The 22797-nt window shown below is 46.5% G+C and overlaps 1 protein-coding gene across 2 annotated transcripts in view; it reads left to right on the forward strand.

Moving 5' to 3' along the window:
• The first annotated feature begins 642 nt into the window (after positions 1 to 642).
• Positions 643 to 22797, forward strand: part of ACVR1B (activin A receptor type 1B) — a 28038-nt gene continuing 5883 nt past the window's right edge. Inside the window, exons 1-6 of one of the 2 annotated variants that reach the window (XM_074934793.1) lie at positions 643 to 710; positions 16460 to 16699; positions 18404 to 18652; positions 20601 to 20831; positions 21623 to 21790; positions 22473 to 22629. In XM_074934793.1, coding sequence (XP_074790894.1) covers positions 16525 to 16699; positions 18404 to 18652; positions 20601 to 20831; positions 21623 to 21790; positions 22473 to 22629 — 980 coding nt within the window. In that variant the 5' untranslated portion in view covers positions 643 to 710; positions 16460 to 16524. Of the gene's footprint in view, positions 711 to 16355; positions 16700 to 18403; positions 18653 to 20600; positions 20832 to 21622; positions 21791 to 22472; positions 22630 to 22797 lie in introns of those variants that run through there. The other variant, XM_074934792.1, reaches the window with a different exon arrangement.

Here is a 22797-nt window from a genome sequence, read left to right on the forward strand (position 1 = left end):
GTCATGTGGAAGGACACTGGCTCTCCACGGGGTGCATTGCGTACACACGGCACACGCACTGCCCCAGTATGCATTTGCACAACCATTGTACACCATTTGCACACACGGCCCCCCCATATCCATTTGCACACCCACTGCACATTCGTTCCATGTCATTTCCCTAAACCATGCCCCCCATATTCATTTGCACACCCATGTGCATCTCAACACACGCTCTCGTGCACATTTGCACACCCAGGGCCTCAATGTCCATCTTCACACTCACAGCCCCATGTGCACTATCCATTTACACACACACCCCCATTGCTGCCCCTCGTACATTTCCTACACATTGCGCACCCTTGGGCACCCCATGTGCCTTTGCACGCCCATGGCGCACGCGCACACACCCAGCACGCTCCTTCCACCCTCAGGCCCTTGCCCTAGCCGTGCTCTGTTTCGTGTCGGCGGACAGCGGCCTTCCCCGTCCCCCCCTTTAAGGACGCGGCCCCGCCCTCCGCCCCTCCCCTTTAAGGCCCGGCGGCCCCGGCGGCGCTGCTCGCTCGCGCTCGGTGTCTCGCGCTGGCCGGGCCCGGACGGGAGCGAGGCTGCGGCGGTTGCTATGGCGGAGTCGGCTCGCGCTGCCGGCCCCTTCCCGCGCGCCCCGCTGCCGGCGGCCGCGCTCGCGCTGCTGCTGCTGCTGCTGCTGGGCGGGCCCGGGGGAGCCCGGGGTGAGTGCGGGGGCGGGCCCCGCCGGGCGCCCCCCGCTGCGCGCGCCGGGGGCTGGGGGGCTGGGGGCCCCTCTGGCGGGGGCCGGGCTCGTCCCGGGGCGGCCGTGGCTGGGGTCGGCGGGGGGCTCCCCTTTCGCCGGGCACTTGAGGGAGCGGCGGGGCGCGCGTTTTGCTGGCGGGGCTGCTGGGTTGGGGGGCTGGGACCTGAGGAAGGTGTTGCCTGGGGGGGATGGAGGGGGTGGTGTTGCCTCGGGGGGGCCGGTGTTGCCTCGGGGGGGGGCGGCGGGATGGGATGGGGGGGGGCCGGTGTTGCCTCGGGGGGGGGCGGCGGGATGGGATGGAGGGGGGCCGGTGTTGCCTCGGGGGGGGGCGGCGGGATGGGATGGAGGGGGGCCGGTGTTGCCTCGGGGGGGGCGGCGGGATGGGATGGAGGGGGGCCGGTGTTGTCTCGGGGGGGGGCGGCGGGATGGGATGGAGGGGGGCCGGTGTTGTCTCGGGGGGGGGCGGGATGGGATGGAGGGGGGCCGGTGTTGCCTCGGGGGGGGGCGGGATGGGATGGAGGGGGGCCGGTGTTGCCTCGGGGGGGGGCGGGATGGGATGGGGGGGCCGGTGTTGTCTCGGGGGGGGCGGCGGGATGGGATGGAGGGGGGCCGGTGTTGTCTCGGGGGGGGGCGGCGGGATGGGATGGAGGGGGGCCGGTGTTGCCTCGGGGGCATGTCTGTGTGAGGAAGGGATGGGGGACCCTGGCTCAGCTTTCACAGGGGAGAGGTGGGGATGGGACAGAGCGGCTGGGTAGATCCAGTTTTGAGTGGAGGGAGCCCAATTCTCATGGCGGTTAGGGAGGTGCAGGTCTAGGCGCAGACTCTGGAGCCCGCTCTCCGAGAGCCTGGCAGGAGACTGATGGGCGGTGGGGACTGAGGGTACTTTGCAAGGGGCAATTTGGGGAGCTACGTGGCCTAGGTAGGTGATAGGGGAATTGGCTGTGTCACGGGGTTTGTGTGTGTATTGGGGGACCTTCCGTGAAGGTATAGGTTCCCCTCTTTGTGGTGGGGAGGTTTGGAGTGCTCCTTTTGTGTCAGGAAGCATAGAAGGGAAATGAAGATTTATAGGACTCAGCCCCCCTAATCTCCCATGGTAATCTTCATTCAGGGTGTGGAAAAATGCTTCACCAGCGGGATTACCTTCTCTTAGAGAGTAGGGGAGTTTGGGGAGCTGTGCAGGGGATGGGTTCTCTTGTCCTCAGTGGACAGATGTTTGTGGGTAGGAGACTCCTTCTACCTCATATTGTTGGCTAGTGGTGTCTCAGAATTGTCTCTGTCTTTGATCTGTGGAATTTCTAGGGATTGTGTTGCCTTGGGTTATAGAGTCCGTGTGGTGACCCATCAGGATTGATGCATGAAGAGAGAGAGGGATGCTGGTATCTGGGAGTACCACCATGTTCCTCTAGCATCTGTGCAGAGTGTGTGGGGTGGTCTGATTGTTATGCAAATGAAGGTGCACAGCATCTTTATTTTGTTAGGAATTAAAATGAGAGGTTTTAATATTATTTCCCTTGAATTATATTTTAAAATGGCTCCTCTCCAAAGCCTCACACTCCTGGGTACCAGCTCCCAGTAATTGTAGGAGAAGTGGTACCTTTTGAAGAGGGGGCCAGAAGCTTCCAAACCACTTTCAGTACTGCAACATTTGTAAATGTCCACTATGGGGCTGGAGGAAACATATTCTCAGTTGTTGTTTCTGTGTGGCCTTATCAGGTGTTACTGCTTCTTCTAACTGTTGGGGATCCTTGTACTTAAGGCCAAGTGCTGCTGCTTTGATTTTAAAAAATAAACAAACTGAAACTTGTGCTGGTGAAAGGCATCAGCTTGACTAGGCTGAAGACTGATGTCTTCCTTCTATTTATTCACTGAGTTAGTGTCATGCTAGCTTTCCTACCAATCTGCCTCAGCCCTGGATGCCTCTAAGCTTGGGGCAGAGGGTAGCTGCTTCTTCATGGCCCATTCAGTCCTTGGCCTCTGGAAAATTGCCCACGAGAATGTTAATAGGGATAGAGTATGCATCCGATGAAGTGAGCTGTAGCTCACGAAAGCTTATGCTCAAATAAATTGGTTAGTCTCTAAGGTGCCACAAGTACTCCTTTTCTTTTTGTTAATAGGGATAGCTGCTTGTGTAATTTGAACAGGTGTCCAATGAGAAATGAGACCCACAGCTCATTTTGCCTATGTCAGATTGTAAAACTTTGGGTCTTTACTGGCTCAGATATGTGTTGCTAACCTGGGAAGCAGCAGATAATATATTTGACATTTCTAATGAAATTGCTGTTAATATAGATGCATTTGGGTAGAGGATAGGTATATGATTTTTTTTTTTTAAACTCAGAATGACATAGCCTTAGAAATTTGCATCAGCCACCCCTTTTGAAATCCATCAAAGATCTAGGTGAGGTTCCCCTCTCAGTTCTGTTCTGAAATCTTCATCTTGCATAAAGTTTGTGTATATAAAAATAAACAGGAAATTGATAATTGACTTTCTGTGTTTTGTGGAAATTAAGCTGATTATCTGTAGCTTTGATATTGTACTTTGTATAGCTGGCTAATGTTTCCATTAAGCATCTTTTGTGTTTTCATTCACACTGTGTGTGAAAGGTGTCAGTGCAGTATGGTCTTGTGGACAGGGAAGAAGGTGAGAGTAGGTCCTGGTGTTTGTGGAAGGATAGTTATGCGAACAAGCAACTAATTCTGTAGAACAGCGCAAATACGTTATAGGAGACAGTCTTTCTGGGTGGAATAAGAAATGGTGGGGAGTGTAGAATCTGATGTCGGTTTGCTGCTTAAGAAGCCATTATGTAAACTCCATGTGCCTTAACAAACAAGGTCTCAGAAGCTTTCTGTTGCACCCTATATGTGTTTTACTTGAGAGTCGAACATCTTCCTGTTTCATTGTGCATTGTAAAAAGATCCTAGTTCACACGGCATTTTGAAGATGTAAAGTGCTATTTGCATTAGTAAATAAGACTTACAAAAAATGCCCTCCTTCTCCCTCCTGGTTATCTCTGTAGTGTAGCATTATGTGGGATTTTTTGTTTGTTTCCTTTAAAGCACTAAAATGTTTTGTTTGCTTCATTAAAGCACTAAAATGTTTTGCAGTGAACTGTCTTCCACAGGTAGATCCTGTGACTAACACCTGCTTAAAATATATATTTACCCAATTAAATCAGACTAGCTCTGAATAGTACATAACTCATATTTTAGAACTTTCCAAGAAAGATTTTTTTTTTATAACTGGAAATTAAAAACTGGCCAACAGGCATTCATGAACTCTCTTAAACCACTTGGCCAGACGACTCAGAGCTTTTTTTTTCTGTAGGTACGCAATCTGTTGCCAGCAGTGGATGCACCGGAAACCATTATTGCGAAAGGAGTAAAGTGAAACGTCAGTTGTGTAATAGCAAACAAAGTTCACAGGGTGTCAACTAGTGGGAATGGTTTCTCTCCATGTGTCCAGGGAGTAGTTATCAGAGTGAAACAATTGAATTAAGTTCTCTTTTGTTTGTGCATTCCAGTGGAGTAAGCTGTGATGTGGGGGTTTCATCACAGAAATTCCCCCTAATAGTGAATATTGTAAGTCAGGTCATGGAGTGTGGGTAGATGTGCAGTGGTAGGATGGCTCTTTGGTCCTATTTATTTCAGGAATAACCTTTTTATTTAGACTCACAAAAGACATATGCTTGTAAGTAGGCCCAGAGGCTTAGGCAACAATGATAAACAATATTTTTAATATATCACATCAATAACTGTCAGAGTTTGGGCCCTAAGAACTGTCAGTGACTGATGAACATCTTTGCTTTGCTATAGAATTGACTTTTAGAAGAAGCTTTCCTAATACTGGTTTCAGAGTAACAGCCGTGTTAGTCTGTATTAGGAAAAAGAAAAGGAGTACTTGTGGCACCTTAGAGACTAACCAATTTATTTGAGCATAAGCTTTCGTGAGCTACAGCTCACTTCATCGGATGCATACTGTGGAAAGTGTAGAAGATCTTTTTATACACACAAAGCATGATGCTTTGTGTGTATAAAAAGATCTTGTACACTTTCCACAGTATGCATCCGATGAAGTGAGCTGTAGCTCACGAAAGCTTATGCTCAAATAAATTGGTTAGTCTCTAAGGTGCCACAAGTACTCCTTTTCTTTTTCCTAATACTGAAGCACGGATTTGGGCTTCATTAACTAATTTTACATTTTTAAAATTTGTTATGAGAACAGTAAGTTTAAAGAGGTGTCAAGGCTTGAGTGGGGGGTAGGAACACAGCTCCAGCATTTGTTTTCTGACTTGAAGAGCAGCAATCGGACACATCAGGACTTATTTTAATTAACATTAAATGTATTCAAATAACAATGAATTGAAGTGAATTGAAATAAGTCAGTCCACTCAGAGGCAGTCACTTTGTGTAATAGAGTTTGGTACTGCACAGTGACAACTGGTCGCTGTAATAGAAAGTGCATGCCAACTGCATTTTTCCCCTGTATGTTTTCTGTTCAGTAGTATTGCTTTAATATCCAATTCAGCCTCTGTCAGAGTACTGTAGCCAGCTTCTGGTGGGTGTATGCACCCAGTTTTTTTGTTGGCCCCTTTTATTTCTAACTTGGTGTAAGGTCTAGTTTCTACAGAATTTTTCATATTATCCAGAAAATTATTTCAGCATTAACTAGTAGTTACAAAGTAAAATGTAAAATTAATAGCAATTGGAAAGCAGATTTAAGAAACAATGGAAAGGGACAAGAGACATTTGCAGGTGAGATTTGGAAGTAGATGGAAAGTTGATGAGGCACCAGGATGTAGGAAGGCTGTTCCAAATGGTGGCATCAACAGAAGAGAAGGCTCTTGCACCAATCCTGTCATGATTGCATCCTCTGTTCTACCACACACTTGCTGGAAGAGTGAAGAAACAAGGTCTGTGAAGTAGGCTGGAATGGATGGGTTTAAAAAAAATTTGTTTCAGAATTGAGTTCTAATGTGGAACAAGTGAGGTGGCGTGATGTGCTGCTGTTTCATAGTATGTGAGAGGGGGTGAGCAGCAGCATTCTGTACCTACCAGACTCTAGAACTTGGACTTGGTAATGCCGCCTACTCTGGGCAAAGAGTTTCAGTGTCAGGATGAAAGTAGTGGGATGTATCAGGAACTAGCATGAACATGAGCTTGATTTTTAGACTGATTTTCTGTACTCTTAAATTTAAAACAACAAAGTGTCTTCTGCCTAGTTGTTGGATAACTTTAACAAGGTCTGGCCAACTCAGTGACAAAGTGACCAAAATTTTATCTGGCATAATTGTCTCATTGATTTGAACACTGGGTTTTAGCAAAGTGTAGTCAAATTTTGCAATCTATTAGATTAGTCTTGAGTATCCCTTGTCCTTATGTTTTGAGAATGAAACCCTCATTGTGTCCTTGAACAGCCACTAGACTTGAGGCCACTGTCATCCTGCCCCATGCATGACGCAGATGGGTGTCTTGCCATTTATGCATGGGACTGACAGATAGGAAAGATGGATTCTGTTCCTAGTTCTGCAGTGGACTCACTCACTGACCTTGGGCAAGTCAGTTACAAGTGACACATTGATTTTGTGTCCAATTTTTGTTTCATTGTAGTGCATAGTGAAGGCCTGAAAGGCACTTATTTCTTTCTCTGATGTGCATGCATGCATACATGCCTCTCCATCATAAAATATAAAGAAGCAACAGAGGGCACAAACCTTTGTTTTCTTTGCAGGTCAACTTTAGCCTGTGTGCTTCAGTTTGCTGGAGTGGGTGGGAAACCGTGATAGTAAAGGCCTGCTTACCTCATACAGATACTGTGAGGCTTAATTCTTTTAGTAGGCATTCTAGAGTAGATAAGGTTCCAGTGATTGCTGGTGTGTTAGCCCTCGTGTTATGTAGATACGGTCTGAGAAATGACATCCTTATTAAAAGAAAAGGAGTACTAGTGGCACCTTAGAGACTAACCAATTTATTTGAGCATAAGCTTTCGTGAGCTACAGCTCACTTCATCGGATGCATTCAGTGGAAAATACAGTGAAGAGATTTATATACACACAACATGAAAAAATGGGTGTTTGCGAATACAGACTAACACGGTTGCTACTCTGAAACCTATCCTTATTAAAATGGTGCAAGAGCCTTGTCTACACTAGCCCTCTCCTTGGTGGAACCACATTAGCAAAAAAGAGTAGAGTAGACCTGTTGGCAGGATTGACAAAACAATCCTGCCAATACCAGGGATGGCACTACTGCTGCCCATAAAATCATAGAAGTGTAGGACTGAAAGGGATCTTCTAGTTCAGTCCCTTCGCTGAGATAGGACTAAGCATTATCTAGACCATCCCTGCCAGGTGTTTGTCTAACCTGTTCTTGAAAACCTCCAGTGATTGAGATTCCCTAGGTATTTTGTTCCAGTGCTAAACTACCCTTACAGTCATCAAGTTTTTCCTAATGTCTAACCTAAATCTGCCTTGCTGCGGTTTAAGCCCATTACTACTTATCCACTGAAGACAGGACAAGAACAACTTATCACCCTCTTTTTTTTTTTTTTTATAACAACCTTTTTTGTACTTCATGGGTTTCAAACACGTGGCCCACGGAGTTATTTCCTGTGGCCCTCCATAGCTCCTCGGCCTCCACCCCCCCAGAGCGCACTGCGTCCCCACTCCTCCGCCTGCCTACCTCCCAGTGCTTCCCACTGCCAAACAGCTGTTTGGTGGTGCTTAGGACTTTCCGGGGGGAGGAGCGGGGACATGGTGTGCTCAAGGAAAGAGGTGGAGAAGAGGCGGGGTGGGGATTTGGGGAAGGGGTGGGAATAGGGACAGGGAGGGGGTGGGAAGGGGTGGGGCCTCAGGGAAGGGGCAGGGGTCTTTTGTATCTTTGTATGAAACGGTGTCAGCGATGCAGCCCTCGGGCCAATGTACTAGTCCTCATGTGGCCCACATGGTGATTTGAGTTTGAGATCCCTGATGTACTTGAAGAGGGGGGACACAACAACAGTCTTCCTCTTCTCCAGGCTAAACAAGCCCAATTTTTTCACACTTTCCTTGTAGGTCATGTTTTCTAGACCTTTAATCATTGTTCTTGCTCTCCTTTTGGACTTTCTCCAAAAAAGTATCCACATCTTTCCTGAAATATGGTGCCCAGTGCTGCACACAGTACTCCAGTTGAGGCCTTATCAGCACTGAGTAGAGAGGAAGAATTCTTGTCTTGCTTACAACTTCCTGCTGATACATCCCAAAATGATGTTTGCTTTTTTTGCAACAGTATTACATTGACGACTCCCATTTAGTTTCTGATCTCTCTAACCCTCAGATCGTTTTCTGTAGTATTCCTTCCTAGGCAGTCATTTCCCATTTTGTATTTGTGGAATTGATTATTCCTTTCTAAGTGTGGTATTTTGCATTTGTCCTTATTGAATTTCATCTTGTTTATTTCAGACCATTCCTCCAGTTTGTCAAGATCATTTTGAATTCTAATCCTGTCCTCTGAAGTGCTTGCAGCCTCTCCCAGCCTGGTATCATCTGCCATCTTTCTGTCTCAAGAGTGGTGGTGTTTCTGCCTAGATCGTTCAGTCCTCCTGAGAACACGAGAGTTGTTGCTCAGAGCCCACCAGTTCCAGCAGTGCTGCTAAAGCTCTTGATTAAAATTCCTTTCATAAACCAAGCGATAAAAAGGGAGGATTCCTTAACTCTCTATTAAATCTTCCTGTTGCAGTGTTGATTGACTGCCCGTGTGCAATTAAAAAAAAAAGTAATGAGGAATGGAACTGGAGGAGCTCCCCCACCCCTCCAATTGATGTCATGACCACCAGCATTCAGAGTTGGATTAAATCACAGTGACAGTTCACTTCAGCATAAATACAGATCTGATCCATCTTTCAGAGTGAGAACAAAGCTTTCATTCTGAGGATCTGCAGCTTAATGTTACACTTGTTTAAACAGCTTCTTTAGGGTTGGGTTTGTCTTTGAGCAGAATGTCAAAAAGTCAGTGTACTGAACAGGTAGAACAGAATCCACTGCCAACTTCTATAGCACCTTTCATGCAAACTCATCCCTAGGCACTTTAGTGGAACTAAAGACACCAATTGTGTGAACTTTCACTTTTTCTTTTGTCCAGTCAATTTTCTTTAGCTCAGTCAATTCTTCTCTGTAAGTAGATTATATATTTTGCTCAATAAGAGCTTTTTCTTCAGAAAAAGATAGCTGTTAGTGTGACAATTTCTTTTATTCAGTCATTTCTTCTTGCCCAAACATCCCCAGCTGCTCTCAGAATCTTGCTATGAAAGGAGCTTGTGTTCGGCTTTCAAATACCTGTTGGGTTTTGAACACTGTCCAAGGTGAAAGAATTGTAGTTTTTCTGTTAGAAATACTGGGTTTGGCTTCTGGTTTTATTGATGTAAGAAGAACTTTCACTTCTGGTTAATCAGAACTTGAAATGCTAGAACTGCACAAGTTGCCTTGTAATTCTGTTTGTCCTGGCATCCCTTAATTCTCCTATTTCCCTCCAGGCATCGATACAGAGAGGCCCTGGAAAACAGCCAATCTCCCAGGCCCTGGAAAACTGCATTTGAGTCGTTATTGCTGCAGCTCCTACAGTTGGCCAGTATGGGGCACTTGCAGAAGAACGATGTTTTAGCTGGCCATTTTGTTCTAGGGTAGCCGCATGTGTCTATATATGCGAGTACTGGACTTCTTCATAAAAGAGAAGGAGAGCCATTCAGACATTTAGGAAGGGAAAGTAGTATAATGTTTGGAACGGGGGATAGGAATTCAGATTCTATTCCCAGTTCTGGCACTGATTTGCTGTGTGGTCTGGGGCATTCTGCTTCCATTTACTTTTCTATAAAATGGAGTTAAAGGTCATCTGCTGCATAGGGATTGTGAAGCTGAATGTTTGCAAAGTTTGAGGTCCTCTAATGAAAGGTGCAATAGAAGTATGTACCTTTGTTCACTGAGAAATAATTTCCTTACTCTTGTACTGCTCCTTTTATTCTAAAGGTTCCCAGGATGTAAACACAAGAATCCCTTCACGTCATGTGCCACTAAAATGCACAGCCATCTCTGGTGAGGAGGTTTGCAGCCAAGCTGGACAATCAGCATGTGGACAAATCTTGGCCAGCATCATTAGGGCGTACCTTTTTACTTCTAAAAAGTGAAATGCCACAGGAGCTCTAATTTCCAGTCAGAATGGAGCGGACCTATTTAAATATTTCCCTCCGCTGTTGGAAACACAAACATCACAGCCTTGTAGCACCAGGGAACAAAACTAACTAGAAATAGAGTAAACCTGATGGCTTAGTTCTGTGTCCAAGCTGAGTTAAATGTAAAAGAGAAACAGCATGAATGGCGAAAAGTGTGTTTAAATTCTCTGTTCATTATTAATCAGTCATTTATTGGTAACATAGTGAAGGAAGCATTTCCTAAAGATTATATTTAATTGTCCTTTTAATGATACCTGAAGTATGGAATGTGCCCCTTCTGCTTTCTCTTCTCTACAATGTTGTTTTTGTAACAATCCAGTAATAACAAACCTTGGTCTGCATGAGTACGATCCTCAAAAGTGATTCACTTAGAATGAGACAGTATTCTAATGAGCAGTGGAAAATGATCGGGAACTCAAGTCTGTTTTGTCAAGCCAAACCTTAGCTATTGTTTTGCCTTTTTTATAATAAAAGCAGGTCCCCTTTCAGAAGCAGATTATAGAAACGATGCTTCTTGCCCATCTGAGAATAGTCCAGTCTTTAAGTCTTCAGTTTCTCTTTCCCACCCCTAATATAGAAGAGGCTTGTGGATATCCCTGTGCTAGACCCAGAACAGAAATACTAAGTTATGTTTACCACTTATGAAGTGCTCTTAGAAGTGACATTTCTTCCCATCATCTGTTTTTAGTATTTAACTGGTCTTCAATCTCTTGTACTATTTTACATTGTATAGCTCTTGGTTCACGTAAAATCAGTATCTAGTTTACTCTATCTAAATTGCTGTAGCTGCCTCTGAGGTGGAATATGAGAGCTGTTTAATAGCTCACAGCAACAGTTTGAAAGAGAAAATTAACAGTGGCCTTTTGGCACTTCAGGGAAAATAGAGGGACTTCTACTGTAATTATCCAAATTAGGGTTTAGCCACGACATTGGCTCAATGTGTGGTGAAATTGTCATGATCACAAGTGATCAGGACCTGTTTCGCATTCTTGTCCAGTACATTGGAGCTTTGGGTTCAGTGCTGATTCAGAAGGAGGAGATCCTTCTTGCAGTTCCCTGGATTTTCTTAGATGTCTTCTGTCACGGAGTCCCCAGGTGATGCTCTGGAACTGCTCCCTACAAAGCCAGTCAGGACTCTGGGGAAGTCTCCTCTCTGGGAGCAGCCTGTCTGCAGGACACACAGCTCACACAGCTTCCCCCTTCCTGGGTCTGACCTCAGAGCATTCAGCATCCTCTGCCCCTCCGTGCACTTCCCACAGCGAGTCTGCCCAGGCGGGCTCCTGGGGAAGCCAGAGGGTCCTGCACCCCAACTTCGCAGTCAGACATGACTCTCAGCCAGCCAGTAAAACAGAAGGTTTATTAGATGACGGGAACATGGTCTAAAACAGAGCTTGTAGGTGCAGAGAACAGGACCCCTCAGCTGGGTCCATTTTGGGGGCCAGTGAGCCAGACAACCACGTCTGCCCTTCACTCCATGTCCCCAGCCAGTCTCAAACTGACTCCCCCTCCAGCCCCTCCTCCTCTGGGCTTTGTCCCTGTCCCTGTCCCGGGCCAGGAGGTCACCAGATTCCTTTGTTCTCCAACCCTTTAGCTCTCACCTTGCAGGGGGGAAGGGCCAGGCCATCAGGTGCCAGGAAACAGGGTGTCAGCCATTCTCTGTGTCCAGACCCCTTCACACACCTGCTCTCTAGGGCTCTGCAATGATCATACACCCTTACCCCACCCCCTACATACTTAAGAACTGCCTAGGGGAAACTGAGGCACCCCCACAATATTCAGGGGAAACATTAAGAACAGTCCTGCTTCGTCACATCTCTCCCCCCTTCGAGACCGAACTGAGCAGGGTCACTTTAGCCGGTGACCTGGGGAAGTTCGAACCCACCAACATTCCCATGGATGCCCCAGCATCTCTCCCGTTCCTTGGTGGGAGTTACACCAGGCCCTTCCAGTTTCACGCCCTCCCTTAGGTCAAGGGTGGTCGATAACACTCGCATGCCGCATGTGGGAAGGTTTATGCGGCCCATGCCCTTTTGCCACCCCAAAACTCCCGGGGCTCAAACTGGGATTGGGTTTTCTCCCAGTGCTCCAGTCTGGAGGCCTGCAATTTGGGCTCTGTTGGTTAAGAGCGCCCATCTTGACCTGAGCCACATACTGTTCACTTACAGAACTAGCATGAGCACATTCCTTTCTCAACAACCTTGTTTCCCCAGCAAGCTGGCCAAACACAGCCACTTGGTTATAGGACTGTTTAACTTTCTTAACAGCTTTCACTCCATCTGAGACCTTCTCAAAGCTATCCACACTGGATCTTTCAGGAGAGTCAGTGGATCCATTCATAACAGAAAATTTCTGGCTGTTAAGAACTGAAACTGTCTTGATTAAATCACTTTCACACCCTTCAGTTGCAGTAAACTGCTTGCAAAGACTCCATGAGGATTCCTTTCCCTAGGGCTTTTCTATGCAACAATTCACCCCTCACGGAAATTCTGCCCTTACCCTCTTTGCCTAGGGCTTGCTCTAAAGGAATACTTTCCTGAGCAACAACAGACTCTTTCTGGGTCTCACTTACATCCAGAATCACGTCTGGCCCATCAGGCGGATTCCTACACAATCCCGTTTCAGGCAAATTTACAGACTTCCGAGATAAAAGGTTAGAAGCATTCTCCTTCCCTTTGCCACACACAAGTTCAGGAATCTTTTCCTTCTTGCTGCCGGTTTCCACACCCTCAGTAGGTAACACAATCAAATCACCTTTATGCTCTCCTTGTGCCCTGGCTAGGATCTCACCCTGATTAGACAGAGTTGCTGCACCCTTTCCCAGCCACACACTAGCAACAGGCAAAATACGAGCACCAGAATTGTCTGGTCTCTGGGATTTTACATAGACGCTAACTGGATGCGACCTAATTACAGGGCCATTCTCCCAAGCAGACACAAACTTAGGACCATTCCCTTCCTGGGCTTCAGTTGAATCCAGAAGCAGCTCTGAGACAACTGCACTATTCTCAACCATCACAGGCTGAAAGGCCCCTTCTGTCTGCTCCACAGACCAAGAAGAGCCGGACACACTTTCTCCTTTACCAGACACACAGCTTGGGATCTCTTTCCCCTTGTCCCAGCACACAAGGCTGTTCACAGACAACTGCTTGAAGACCAGGGTAGCTCCCTCCATAGAGAAGTCAATACCCCTGACAGACTCAGGCACATTTCCTTCCCTGTCACAATTCTCCAGCCAGGTAACAGGTAAGGTCCAGGGACACTCATCTTCCACTCTCCTCGCCTTCCCACGCTGCTGACTAGACACAGCCATCAGCTCACAAGGCTGCCTAGGCTCATCCAAACTTTCCTTACCAAGCACCTTGCCACTCCCAACAGATAACCTGCCCTGCCTGTGTCTCCCCCCACGCAGCTGGAGTCTCAGCTCCCACTGCTCAGCGCTGTCCTTGCTGTCCCAGTGGGGGTAGGCAGCGAGCTTGCTGCTTTCCTCACTGCATCCGAACCAGCATGAGCCCCCTCTCCGGTGTGCAAGGAGGCGGGGAGCATCTCTCTGTCCCACCCACCCCCAGGGGTCTGGTTACAGGCAGGCAGGTAGCCCAAGCCTAGCAGCTCCTCCCCGCTGCCAGCCAGGTCATCTGCATTTTCACTGACCATTTCCCTCTCTGCCGATTGATTCCCGGGATTCAAATTCAAACCCTTGGCCGTTACAGGAGCAGGGCCTGAATCCTGTCCCAAAGAGACAGTCACTCCCCAACAGGGTCTCACAGCTGATATCCTGGAGAACCCCAAAGACCAGCCAGCCCCACCCCTCCTGGGTCTGCACCGGGATCCTGGCCATAGGCAGGGCGAGGGGCTTCATCCCTGGGACCCTCACCCAGCTCACACAGCCCCTCAGCATCTGAGGCTGCACCACCCAGGGCCTGACAACAGTTCTCTCTGTCCCAGGATTTTGCCACCCCAGGAATGTCTCCCCATTGGCCATCACCTTCCACTCCCACTGGAGGTCCGAGGGGCCTGACCCCAGGAGACTCCACACAGACATATAGGTTGGGACCAGGAGTGGGAGCCTGTCCACCTCCCCGCCCATCTGGCTGATGGAGTCTATGGCCTTGGGACCCAGCAAGGGAGCGAGACACCGGGGCTTTTCCACAGGGTCCCCCTCGTTCAAATCGCCAGCCTGCTCAAAGGCAGTGAGGTGGCATCCACATCCCCCCCTCCTTAACCAGGGGCAGCAATTTAGTCTCAAGGTTCCCTGCGGAACTGGCACCCTGGGGTCTATCCCCACTCACCCCGGGAGGTCCCCTATGCCTCTCTGCTCCACCATTGCCAGTTCATGCTGCTTCTGCAGCTCTTTCTCGGGCTCTCGCTGTCTCTCACAGTCCTTTTACTCTCTCGGACTCAGCTCCAATCCCGTCCGTCTCCGATCCCTGGATGGGGAACCCGATCGTGAAGACCCTCGTCTGGTCAGGAACAGGAGTCTTAGGGTTGCCTGGCTCCCACTCCAGCTGCTCCCAGATCCTGCTATAGCCCTATTTGGGGTCAGGAATCTGTTCCTTAGAGCGGTCATCCTCCTCCAGCTGCACAATTAACTGTGCTTTGGTGAACTTTCCAATGCTCAACGCTCTCTTTTTGCACAGGGTTACAATGTCCTTCTTAAGGAGATGGTGATAGGCCATCACTCCGCTGTTCCCAAGTTGTTGTGGACTCATAGGCCTGTGTGCTCTCAGCTCCCCACGGTTTCCAGGGAGAACCCCTAGTATGCCAGCCCTTCTCGAGGTCACCACCTCTTTGCCAGGGTCGAGCTGCAGACTCCTCTGTCCCTTGGACTGCTCGCTGCAATCCCCAGGGGAACCCTGTTACTGCAAAAGTCCTTCTCTCCCAGGGCCAAGCCGCAGGCTCCTCCACCCCTGAGACTAATCTTGACCTGGTTGGCTTGTTAAATCTGTTCATCACCCCAAGATTGTATAACTGAAGGCTGAGAGTTCCAGTGACACTTGAGGAAGGTGACATTGGAGTGTAGAAAGTGAAGTGTAGTCCAGTGTAGTGATCTTTTTCATCCACAATATTTGTAAAGTGGGGGAGAAAATAAGCAGATGTGGGGGAGTTTGCTGTTGGAGTGGGGGAGAGTTAACCGCTACTCTCATTTAGATACTTTATATGTTACTTTAAATTTTCTGCCTTAAACCATCTCTGCTGCGAGTATGTACATGTTTCTGAATCCCTCCAGGTAGACGGGATCTGAAAGACGAAGAAAGTAGTACATGATATGAAACAGTTCCCACCCTTCTCCCTAACATGGTTAAATTCCCTTTTGTTTCCTAGCATGGCACTGGCTGGGGATTTGGCTGCAGCTTTTCAGGCAGCTTAAGAGAAATGGTGACAGCTGGGAGGGTGAGATCTGAGTCTGTCTTTGGAGTGTACTTGGGTAAAGAGTGAAGGGGTCTTTATCAATAGCAAGAAGCCAGAAACGTATTTAACCTGAGAGAGTCTGTCAAATCAGAAAGCTGCTACTGAAGAATTGACCGACTCAGGAGAACATTAATGGGATGCAGAGCTTTTTGCCTCTTATCACCAATCTGAATGCAATCTTGGATAAGAAAATCACATGTTAAGTCACTGAACAGTTGTCTGTTATGTGAAATGAGCTGGTGAGTGTCAGTCTAATCGGTAGTGGATGGATGTCCATGTTACAGTTGGGACACTAGTTTGTAATCTCAATGGAGGCTCAAGAACTAAGGGCACAGAACTCTTCTCAGCCCTAGTGTGGCACCCCCCAGCTCCTGGGTCAAGTTTGCCCCGCTCCTGGGTCAAGTTTGGAACAAATTGATGGAGTAGTATGCCTTGATGCAGAACCTATTCTAAGGAGTGACAGGTCTTGATATGCTAGCAGTGTCTTTAATGAATAATAAATTCAATTAGAAAAACTATTTCTGAACCTCGACTCATGAAGAGGGGAATGGCTTAATAATTAGATGCTACCAGAAAAACAGACCCAATTTTTCAATCCCCCCTTGTTAGCAATTAAGACAGAGACCCAGCTGTTCTGAATATATTTGTCAGGAAATGGAATTGGCAGGATAGTTGCTCTCTAAGACCCTCATCTTTCAGATTTTAAGTGCCTCATTAGGGGGTGAGGGCTGAACTGGCCTAGTTCACGTTGGCAGACTCCAGCGTTGTTCAGTGGCAACTGTCTTCTGTAGCTGAATGCATGTTATCTATTGCATGGCCTGAAAGTTGATTAGATTATCATGGGTGGCTCTTTGTGTTATGGACCTAGAGGGGGATGGGGAATCTACACTCCCCACTGCCTTCCAAAAAAACCCCAAACCCTCTCTTCCCTAGCTCCTTACTCTTTGTCTGAAACATTCAGCAAATATTATTGGTCCCTTTTAGAGCCAGTTCTGTCTCAGCAAAGCCTTAGAATAATCAGTGTCCTACCCAATGGTAGATGAGTTTCCCTGCTCACAGCTCTGGTCGGTTTCAAGGAGGTTTCTCTGTCCTGATTTCTGCAGCTTTGATCTGTTCATGCTCCAACTGCAATCAAGCAAACTCCACATGCAAAACAGATGGGGCTTGCATGGTCTCCATCTCCAACCTGGATGGAGTTGAGCACCACATCCGGACCTGCATCCCTAAAGCAGAGCTGATTCCTGCTGGAAAACCCTTCTATTGCCTGAGTTCAGAAGATCTGCGTAACACACATTGCTGCTATTCTGATTATTGCAACGAAATTGACCTAACGGTGCCCAGTGGTGAGTAAAGAAATCCTCTGTCATCTCATTGAAGATGTGGTATTGTCTAATAGTTAGAGCAGGGTTGGGAACCAGGACTCCTGAACCCTGTTCCTAGTTCTGCCACTAACTTGCTTTGTGAACACTGGCAATTCCTTCACATCTGCAAAAAGGGAATAGTGATGATCTACTTCACAGAGGGTTGTGAAGCAGTTTAAGATCCTCTGATAGGCAAAATATTATCAAATTGTACCATTCAGTTTGTAGGGTGAGAAGAAGCCTCTAAATTGGATTTTCTCTGATCTCCCCTTTGGTTCACCCACCTTCAAATGTTTGACGTGATCAAGACAGCATAAGTCTCCCACCTCATCAGCATTGCCCCTAGTGCCCCCCACAGAGTCCTTTGAAAATTAGGTTCTTTCTCCATGCTGCCACTCAGTCACGGGTGTCCTGCCTCTGCCTAGTGCTCTAGGCCCAGGATGGCCTGAGGGTAAGGAGCAGTCCCTGGGACTAGTCTGAGATCCCCCTTGTGGCATTGAGTGGTACTGCAGTCTGCGCTTTATCCGATAGAATTGCTTCCTGAGGGACTGAAACTCCTCTTTCAGTCATGAGCTCTGAGTGTGGTTTTACACTTCAGAGCAAAATGAGGGAGATGTTTGAACTCTGAATGCAACAAACAGACCTGTCCTGGAATGAGGGTGCTAGAAGAAAACTGACTTGTCAGAGTTCAAGGCCAGAAGGGACCACCACATTGTCTAATCTGACCTCCTGTAATGCTCGGCAACCCCACACTTAAACCCAACCACCTGTTCAGCCAGAGCCCTTGTGGCAGAGAAGGCACATGCTGCTTATCTCCCTCATTCCGGGCAGTTTCTCTGGGTTCTCATGAGTTGCAGAATGGTACCATCATCCATCAAGGTAGGAGGGGAATTCTATTTTGTCTGGTTAAAAATCAACAACTGGTGAAGGATTTGAGCTAAAGACTCTGTTACATGTGGGGGATAATTCCTTCCTCCTTCACTATAATTTTTATTAAGAAAGTTGGCTTTGATGGTAGCCAACTTACTGCTTTAGCCACATTGCTATGTGAAGGCAGTGACCAATTTATTTTGGGGGAAGGTGGGAAGGAATGCTTTGCATTGAGCTTAAGTGATCATCTAGCTGATTAGGCAGTAGTGACTGTGTTGGGAGGGAGCGACACATCCAGGCCTAGGGCAGAAAGCTAGGTTAATCCAAGATGGAGCCTCCTGGGCAAGAATAAAAGGGAAGTTGAGGTGCAGGGGACCCCCCATAAACAAAGCTACCATTCCTCATGTAAGGTGTATTCTGGGCTTAGATGGAAGATGCACTACAGACTGGTCTTCTGAAATTGTTTGGTTATAGTTTTTGGTTCCAAGAGAGTCTCACTTCAGGACCTAAAATACACTATTGTAAACCCTAAACTGAGCGCTCAACTGGGGTCATCAACTGCTTCTTGCAGCTGCAGTAAAAGTGATGACCTTCCTTATCTGTTGTTCCTACCCAGCCTGTTTACCTCTCCTGCTTTGGAATAGCTAGTGAATTTTGCTGCTTGGAGTGTCCTTTATAAGTCCTGAGACCAAGTTAAAGTAGTTCAGGCTGTAAGAGAAGGGGTTAGGGACTCTTGCCTACACGGTTTCGAGAATATATATATATAAAGGAATCGGGTTGTGCTTAAAATGTTGTTTTTCCCTCCTCTCACTAAAGGTCACGTGAAAGAGAACGAACCTCAGTCTACTTGGGGCCCTGTTGAGTTAGTAGCAGTGATTGCAGGGCCTGTCTTCCTTTTGTTTGTCGTCATGATCGTAGTGGTTTTCGTCTTTCATCACCACCAACGAGTTTATCACAATCGTCAGCGGTTGGACATGGAAGATCCCTCTTGTGAAATGTGTCTGTCCAAGGATAAGACTCTGCAAGATCTAGTTTATGATCTCTCCACTTCTGGCTCTGGCTCAGGTACTAAGCTGCTGTTGCTTTGGAAATAATAAATGGCATGTAATTGTAATGGAATCCTGTATTCTGAAGTGCTCATCACCGTGGTATCAATGTTCTAATATAAGGCCATTGGCTATCCTTCCTTATGTACAGTCTGAGTTGTAATAGGTCACTGGTGTTTGTTCTAAATCCAATTGTACATTAGACAGTGAAGCCAGTGGCCCAATATCAGCACTTGGATACTTTGGGGATGGGAACTGTAGAATACATAAGAGATACTGTACTCTATCATCGAGTCATTTGGCATTTACATAAAGTAGTCTTTGTGGATTTCAGTATATAAAATCTAGATCATACCCAGGAAACAATTCCATCTACCTGTAAATGCAACATCAGATATAGCTGTCCTTGCTCTCTGTTGTGAATTTATGATACCTTCCCTTGACTCAGAATACAGTGCATCTGGTTCATGTGATTGGTGTTTGGTTCTGTACCATTTTTGAATTTTTAACAAACTTCACTGCACATCTACAGGTTACCAGCTTTCAAATGACACTAGCTCCATCAAAGCTGATGGAGAAATGGCAGAGTCTCTACAGAAATTGCATCAGAGTTAGGAAACTAGTATATAGATTTTACATTTATATAGCACTCTTCAACCCAAAGAATCCTGAAGAAATGTGTAAATGAACTACCCACAAGGTTAACTTCCTGGGCACTTATGTGAATGCTCTCTGGGGAGGAATTGTGTAGTTTAATAGCACACAACACTGTACAACAGGTTGGGACAAGAAATGAATTGTATATCCAGTCGACATTCTGCCTCCACAGATTGCCCCTGCAATGTAACTTACCCAAGTAGGCATTTGGCCAGGACATAAGCATTAAATGCTGTGTCTCATATGCAAAGTGCCGTGGAATCTTTAATGACCAGAGCTAGTCAGGACTCCAACGTTGTGTCTTACCTAAAAGACTGCACCTACATCAATGTAATAGCCCCTTAACAATTGCTGGGGTGTTGCTTATTTTAGTGCTGTCTCTGTCTTCAAACCAACTCCACTTCTTACATATAGCCTCTCGATGTTCCTTAGAGAACTTTCTCTCTGTGAGCACTGACTCTGCTCAGCTTACAAGATCTGATGGGGATCACAGCACAAGGTGGTGTGCCAGGTCTTGGCCCAAAGTGATTTGGAACAGTTAAGAAATTGCAGGACTCTTGGGTCTAAATCCACTGAGACTTTTTTAGGTCTGTATCAATGTGTGTTGACTTATTGATTTCCTTGGCGAGAGAAAGCTAGCCATTTGATTTTGTTGCTGTTTTTGTGGTTTTGGTGATCTGCCACTGCTGTTGAAAGACCTTACATGTTGGTCCTGTTGTAGCAGGTTCAGGGTAACTTTGGTTAGAAATGATATTTTCTCATCTTTTGACAAAGATGGTGCAATGTGCATGTGGTTGCTCAGATAATGTACTGATGAGTGCAGCAGAAGAACCTGTATAGAATAGTACTTCGAATCCAGTCAGAATAACTGGTTTCAGAACACGGAGCAGGATTGTTCTCCAGAATATTGTCCACAGAATTTTGTTCTGAATAAAAACTGAGCCCACAGAGAAGCATTTGGAAGTGGTCAGTGAGTGACAGTGAATGACTGGCAACGGGGAGAGAACAATAACAATCAGATTCATATGTTGGAGGAAGGGCCAAGGATGAGAACGATCTTCTTTTCCGATCACTGTTCCAAATCAGTTCTTGAGAGAGGGAGGCGAAATTTTCTAGTTGTGAAAACTTGTATTTGTGGGCCAAAGCGCTTCCATCCCTGGCAGAATGAGAGATGGCTCTTGGGTTTTTATTTGGACTGCTAAATACAATCAAATCCAACCAAGACAACCCTTTGGATGTTCTGTTCTAAACCTTGTAGCATCTCTCAAGTGTTCCTCGTCTGAATTCTTCTTTCAATCTCTTGCCCACAGGTTTGCCACTCTTTGTCCAGCGAACTGTGGCTCGAACCATTGTCCTGCAGGAGATCATTGGAAAAGGCCGCTTTGGGGAGGTGTGGCGTGGCAGGTGGCGTGGAGGTGATGTGGCCGTGAAAATCTTCTCTTCACGGGAAGAGCGCTCCTGGTTTAGGGAAGCAGAAATATACCAGACTGTCATGTTGCGACATGAGAACATCTTGGGGTTTATTGCTGCAGATAACAAAGGTAAAAATGCTGTCTCAACCTTCAGAGTCAAAGTCCGAATGGCCGTAGGTTCCTCAGAGTTCCACGTTCTAGTATAGGATCTACTTTTTTCTGTCTTTTTTTAATGAAATAAAGAGAGCCATCCGTATATTTGTAAAGTGTTATGATCATTTCCCCAAATTATAAAAATAGCTAGCTATCATTAAAAACAATTAAAGCTGTCTGTGTGACATAACTTTTTATGAAGGAAGCTTGCATAGTAGTCGAATGCATGAGCAGTCAGGAGACTTCCCGTTTTAATGTAAGTTAAATTATTAAAACATTCTTAACATGGTCAGTTCTGTTCTTCACTTTTTTCAGTTAATAGAAGTATTTGCTAGATCAAAATAATTCTAATAATTTAACTTAGTTAAAACGGGGATAGAGTACAGCCTGACCTGTGCACTGAAATGCTTAGCAGTATTTCCTTTGTCCCTGAGTATGGGCTTAATCCACAGAACTTGCCTTGCTGAGAAGAATCTGTAAAATCGCTGCTGTCACTAGCGGAGACACTGCAGCATTCGTAGTACAAAGCTACCTGTCACTGCTTCAATACTGTGAAAAGCTGCTTGGGAAATGTACTAACTATATATAGAGCGCTAAGGTGCTATAAGCAATCGTTACACTTTTGCCTTGCAGTTCTTCCCTTGTCTGCTCGGACTTGTTGCTGACCTGCAGTCTAATCTGGCAGCTCTTCCTATGTTTGTTCAAAAACAAAATGCCCCGTAAGTGCTGATGTTATGCTGCTCTCTCCACTTTTTCTCTTGCTACAGATAACGGGACGTGGACTCAGCTGTGGCTTGTCTCTGATTACCATGAGCATGGCTCTCTGTTTGATTACCTCAACAGATACACAGTGACCATTGAGGGAATGATTAAACTGGCCCTGTCTGCTGCCAGTGGATTGGCACACCTACACATGGAGATTGTGGGGACCCAGGGTAAGAGAGTGCTAGCAAAGTATCCTAAACATGAACTAGACATTCTTTGGAGAGACTAAAGCAGGAAAGGTGAAGACAGAAATATGGGGCTTGTATGATGCACAGGGTGCCTTGTACTGAGAGAGAGATGGAATTTAATCATAAAATGAAAGAGGAAAAGTGCCTTAAGGACCTGGGGACTGAATCTAGGCCAGTTTGGTATTGAGCAAAAGTCATTGAAACGAGTTAGTCTTAGTCTAGCTCCTGTTAGACGGGGGTGTGTGTGTGTCTCTCTCTCTCTCTCTCTCAGCTGGCTCGGGTTGGGATGGGGAGCACAGAAGAGATTAGCATAGGCAATGACAGAGCAAAACAGACTGTAAACTCTTCAGAGCAGGGATCATGTCTGTGCGTGGATGAGACAGCTGGTGCAGTGGGTCTGCTGCAGTTTAAATAATAGTACTTGGAGGTTAAATGGAAGCTCTTTAGTGTTTTTAGCACCTTTCACTGGTAGAGTTTAAATAAGACTGGAGGAAGAACAGGGCTGCGGATCCTACTGTGCATAGAGATGTTAAGATTCAAATTCACTCTGGATTTGATGACCGCCTCAGTCCCTCCATTTTCTGTGTTCAGCTCATCTGCACTGATCAGATCCACTAAGGTGAGAGAGGAAAATATGCTATTGAGACTTATTTTACTCCATCAGGAAAACCAGGGATTGCACATAGGGACTTGAAATCCAAGAACATCCTGGTGAAGAAGAACGGCATGTGTGCCATTGCTGACCTGGGTCTGGCTGTCCGGCATGATTCTGTTACCGATACCATTGATATTGCGCCAAATCAAAGGGTTGGAACCAAACGGTAGGGAGCGGGCTCAGCTGTACTCCTGATCAAGGTTCAGTGCTATCAGAATGAGGGTATAAAACAGCAGTTCTCGGGCCACATGTGGTGTGCTTTTTAAAAATATATATTCAAAATTTGCTGCTCTGGTCTGAAAGGGGGTAGGGATAGCTGAGTGGGAGACAGCAT

This window comes from Natator depressus, chromosome 20 (genome assembly GCF_965152275.1).
Source record: "Natator depressus isolate rNatDep1 chromosome 20, rNatDep2.hap1, whole genome shotgun sequence".
In the NCBI taxonomy this organism is placed as follows: Eukaryota; Metazoa; Chordata; order Testudines; family Cheloniidae; genus Natator; species Natator depressus.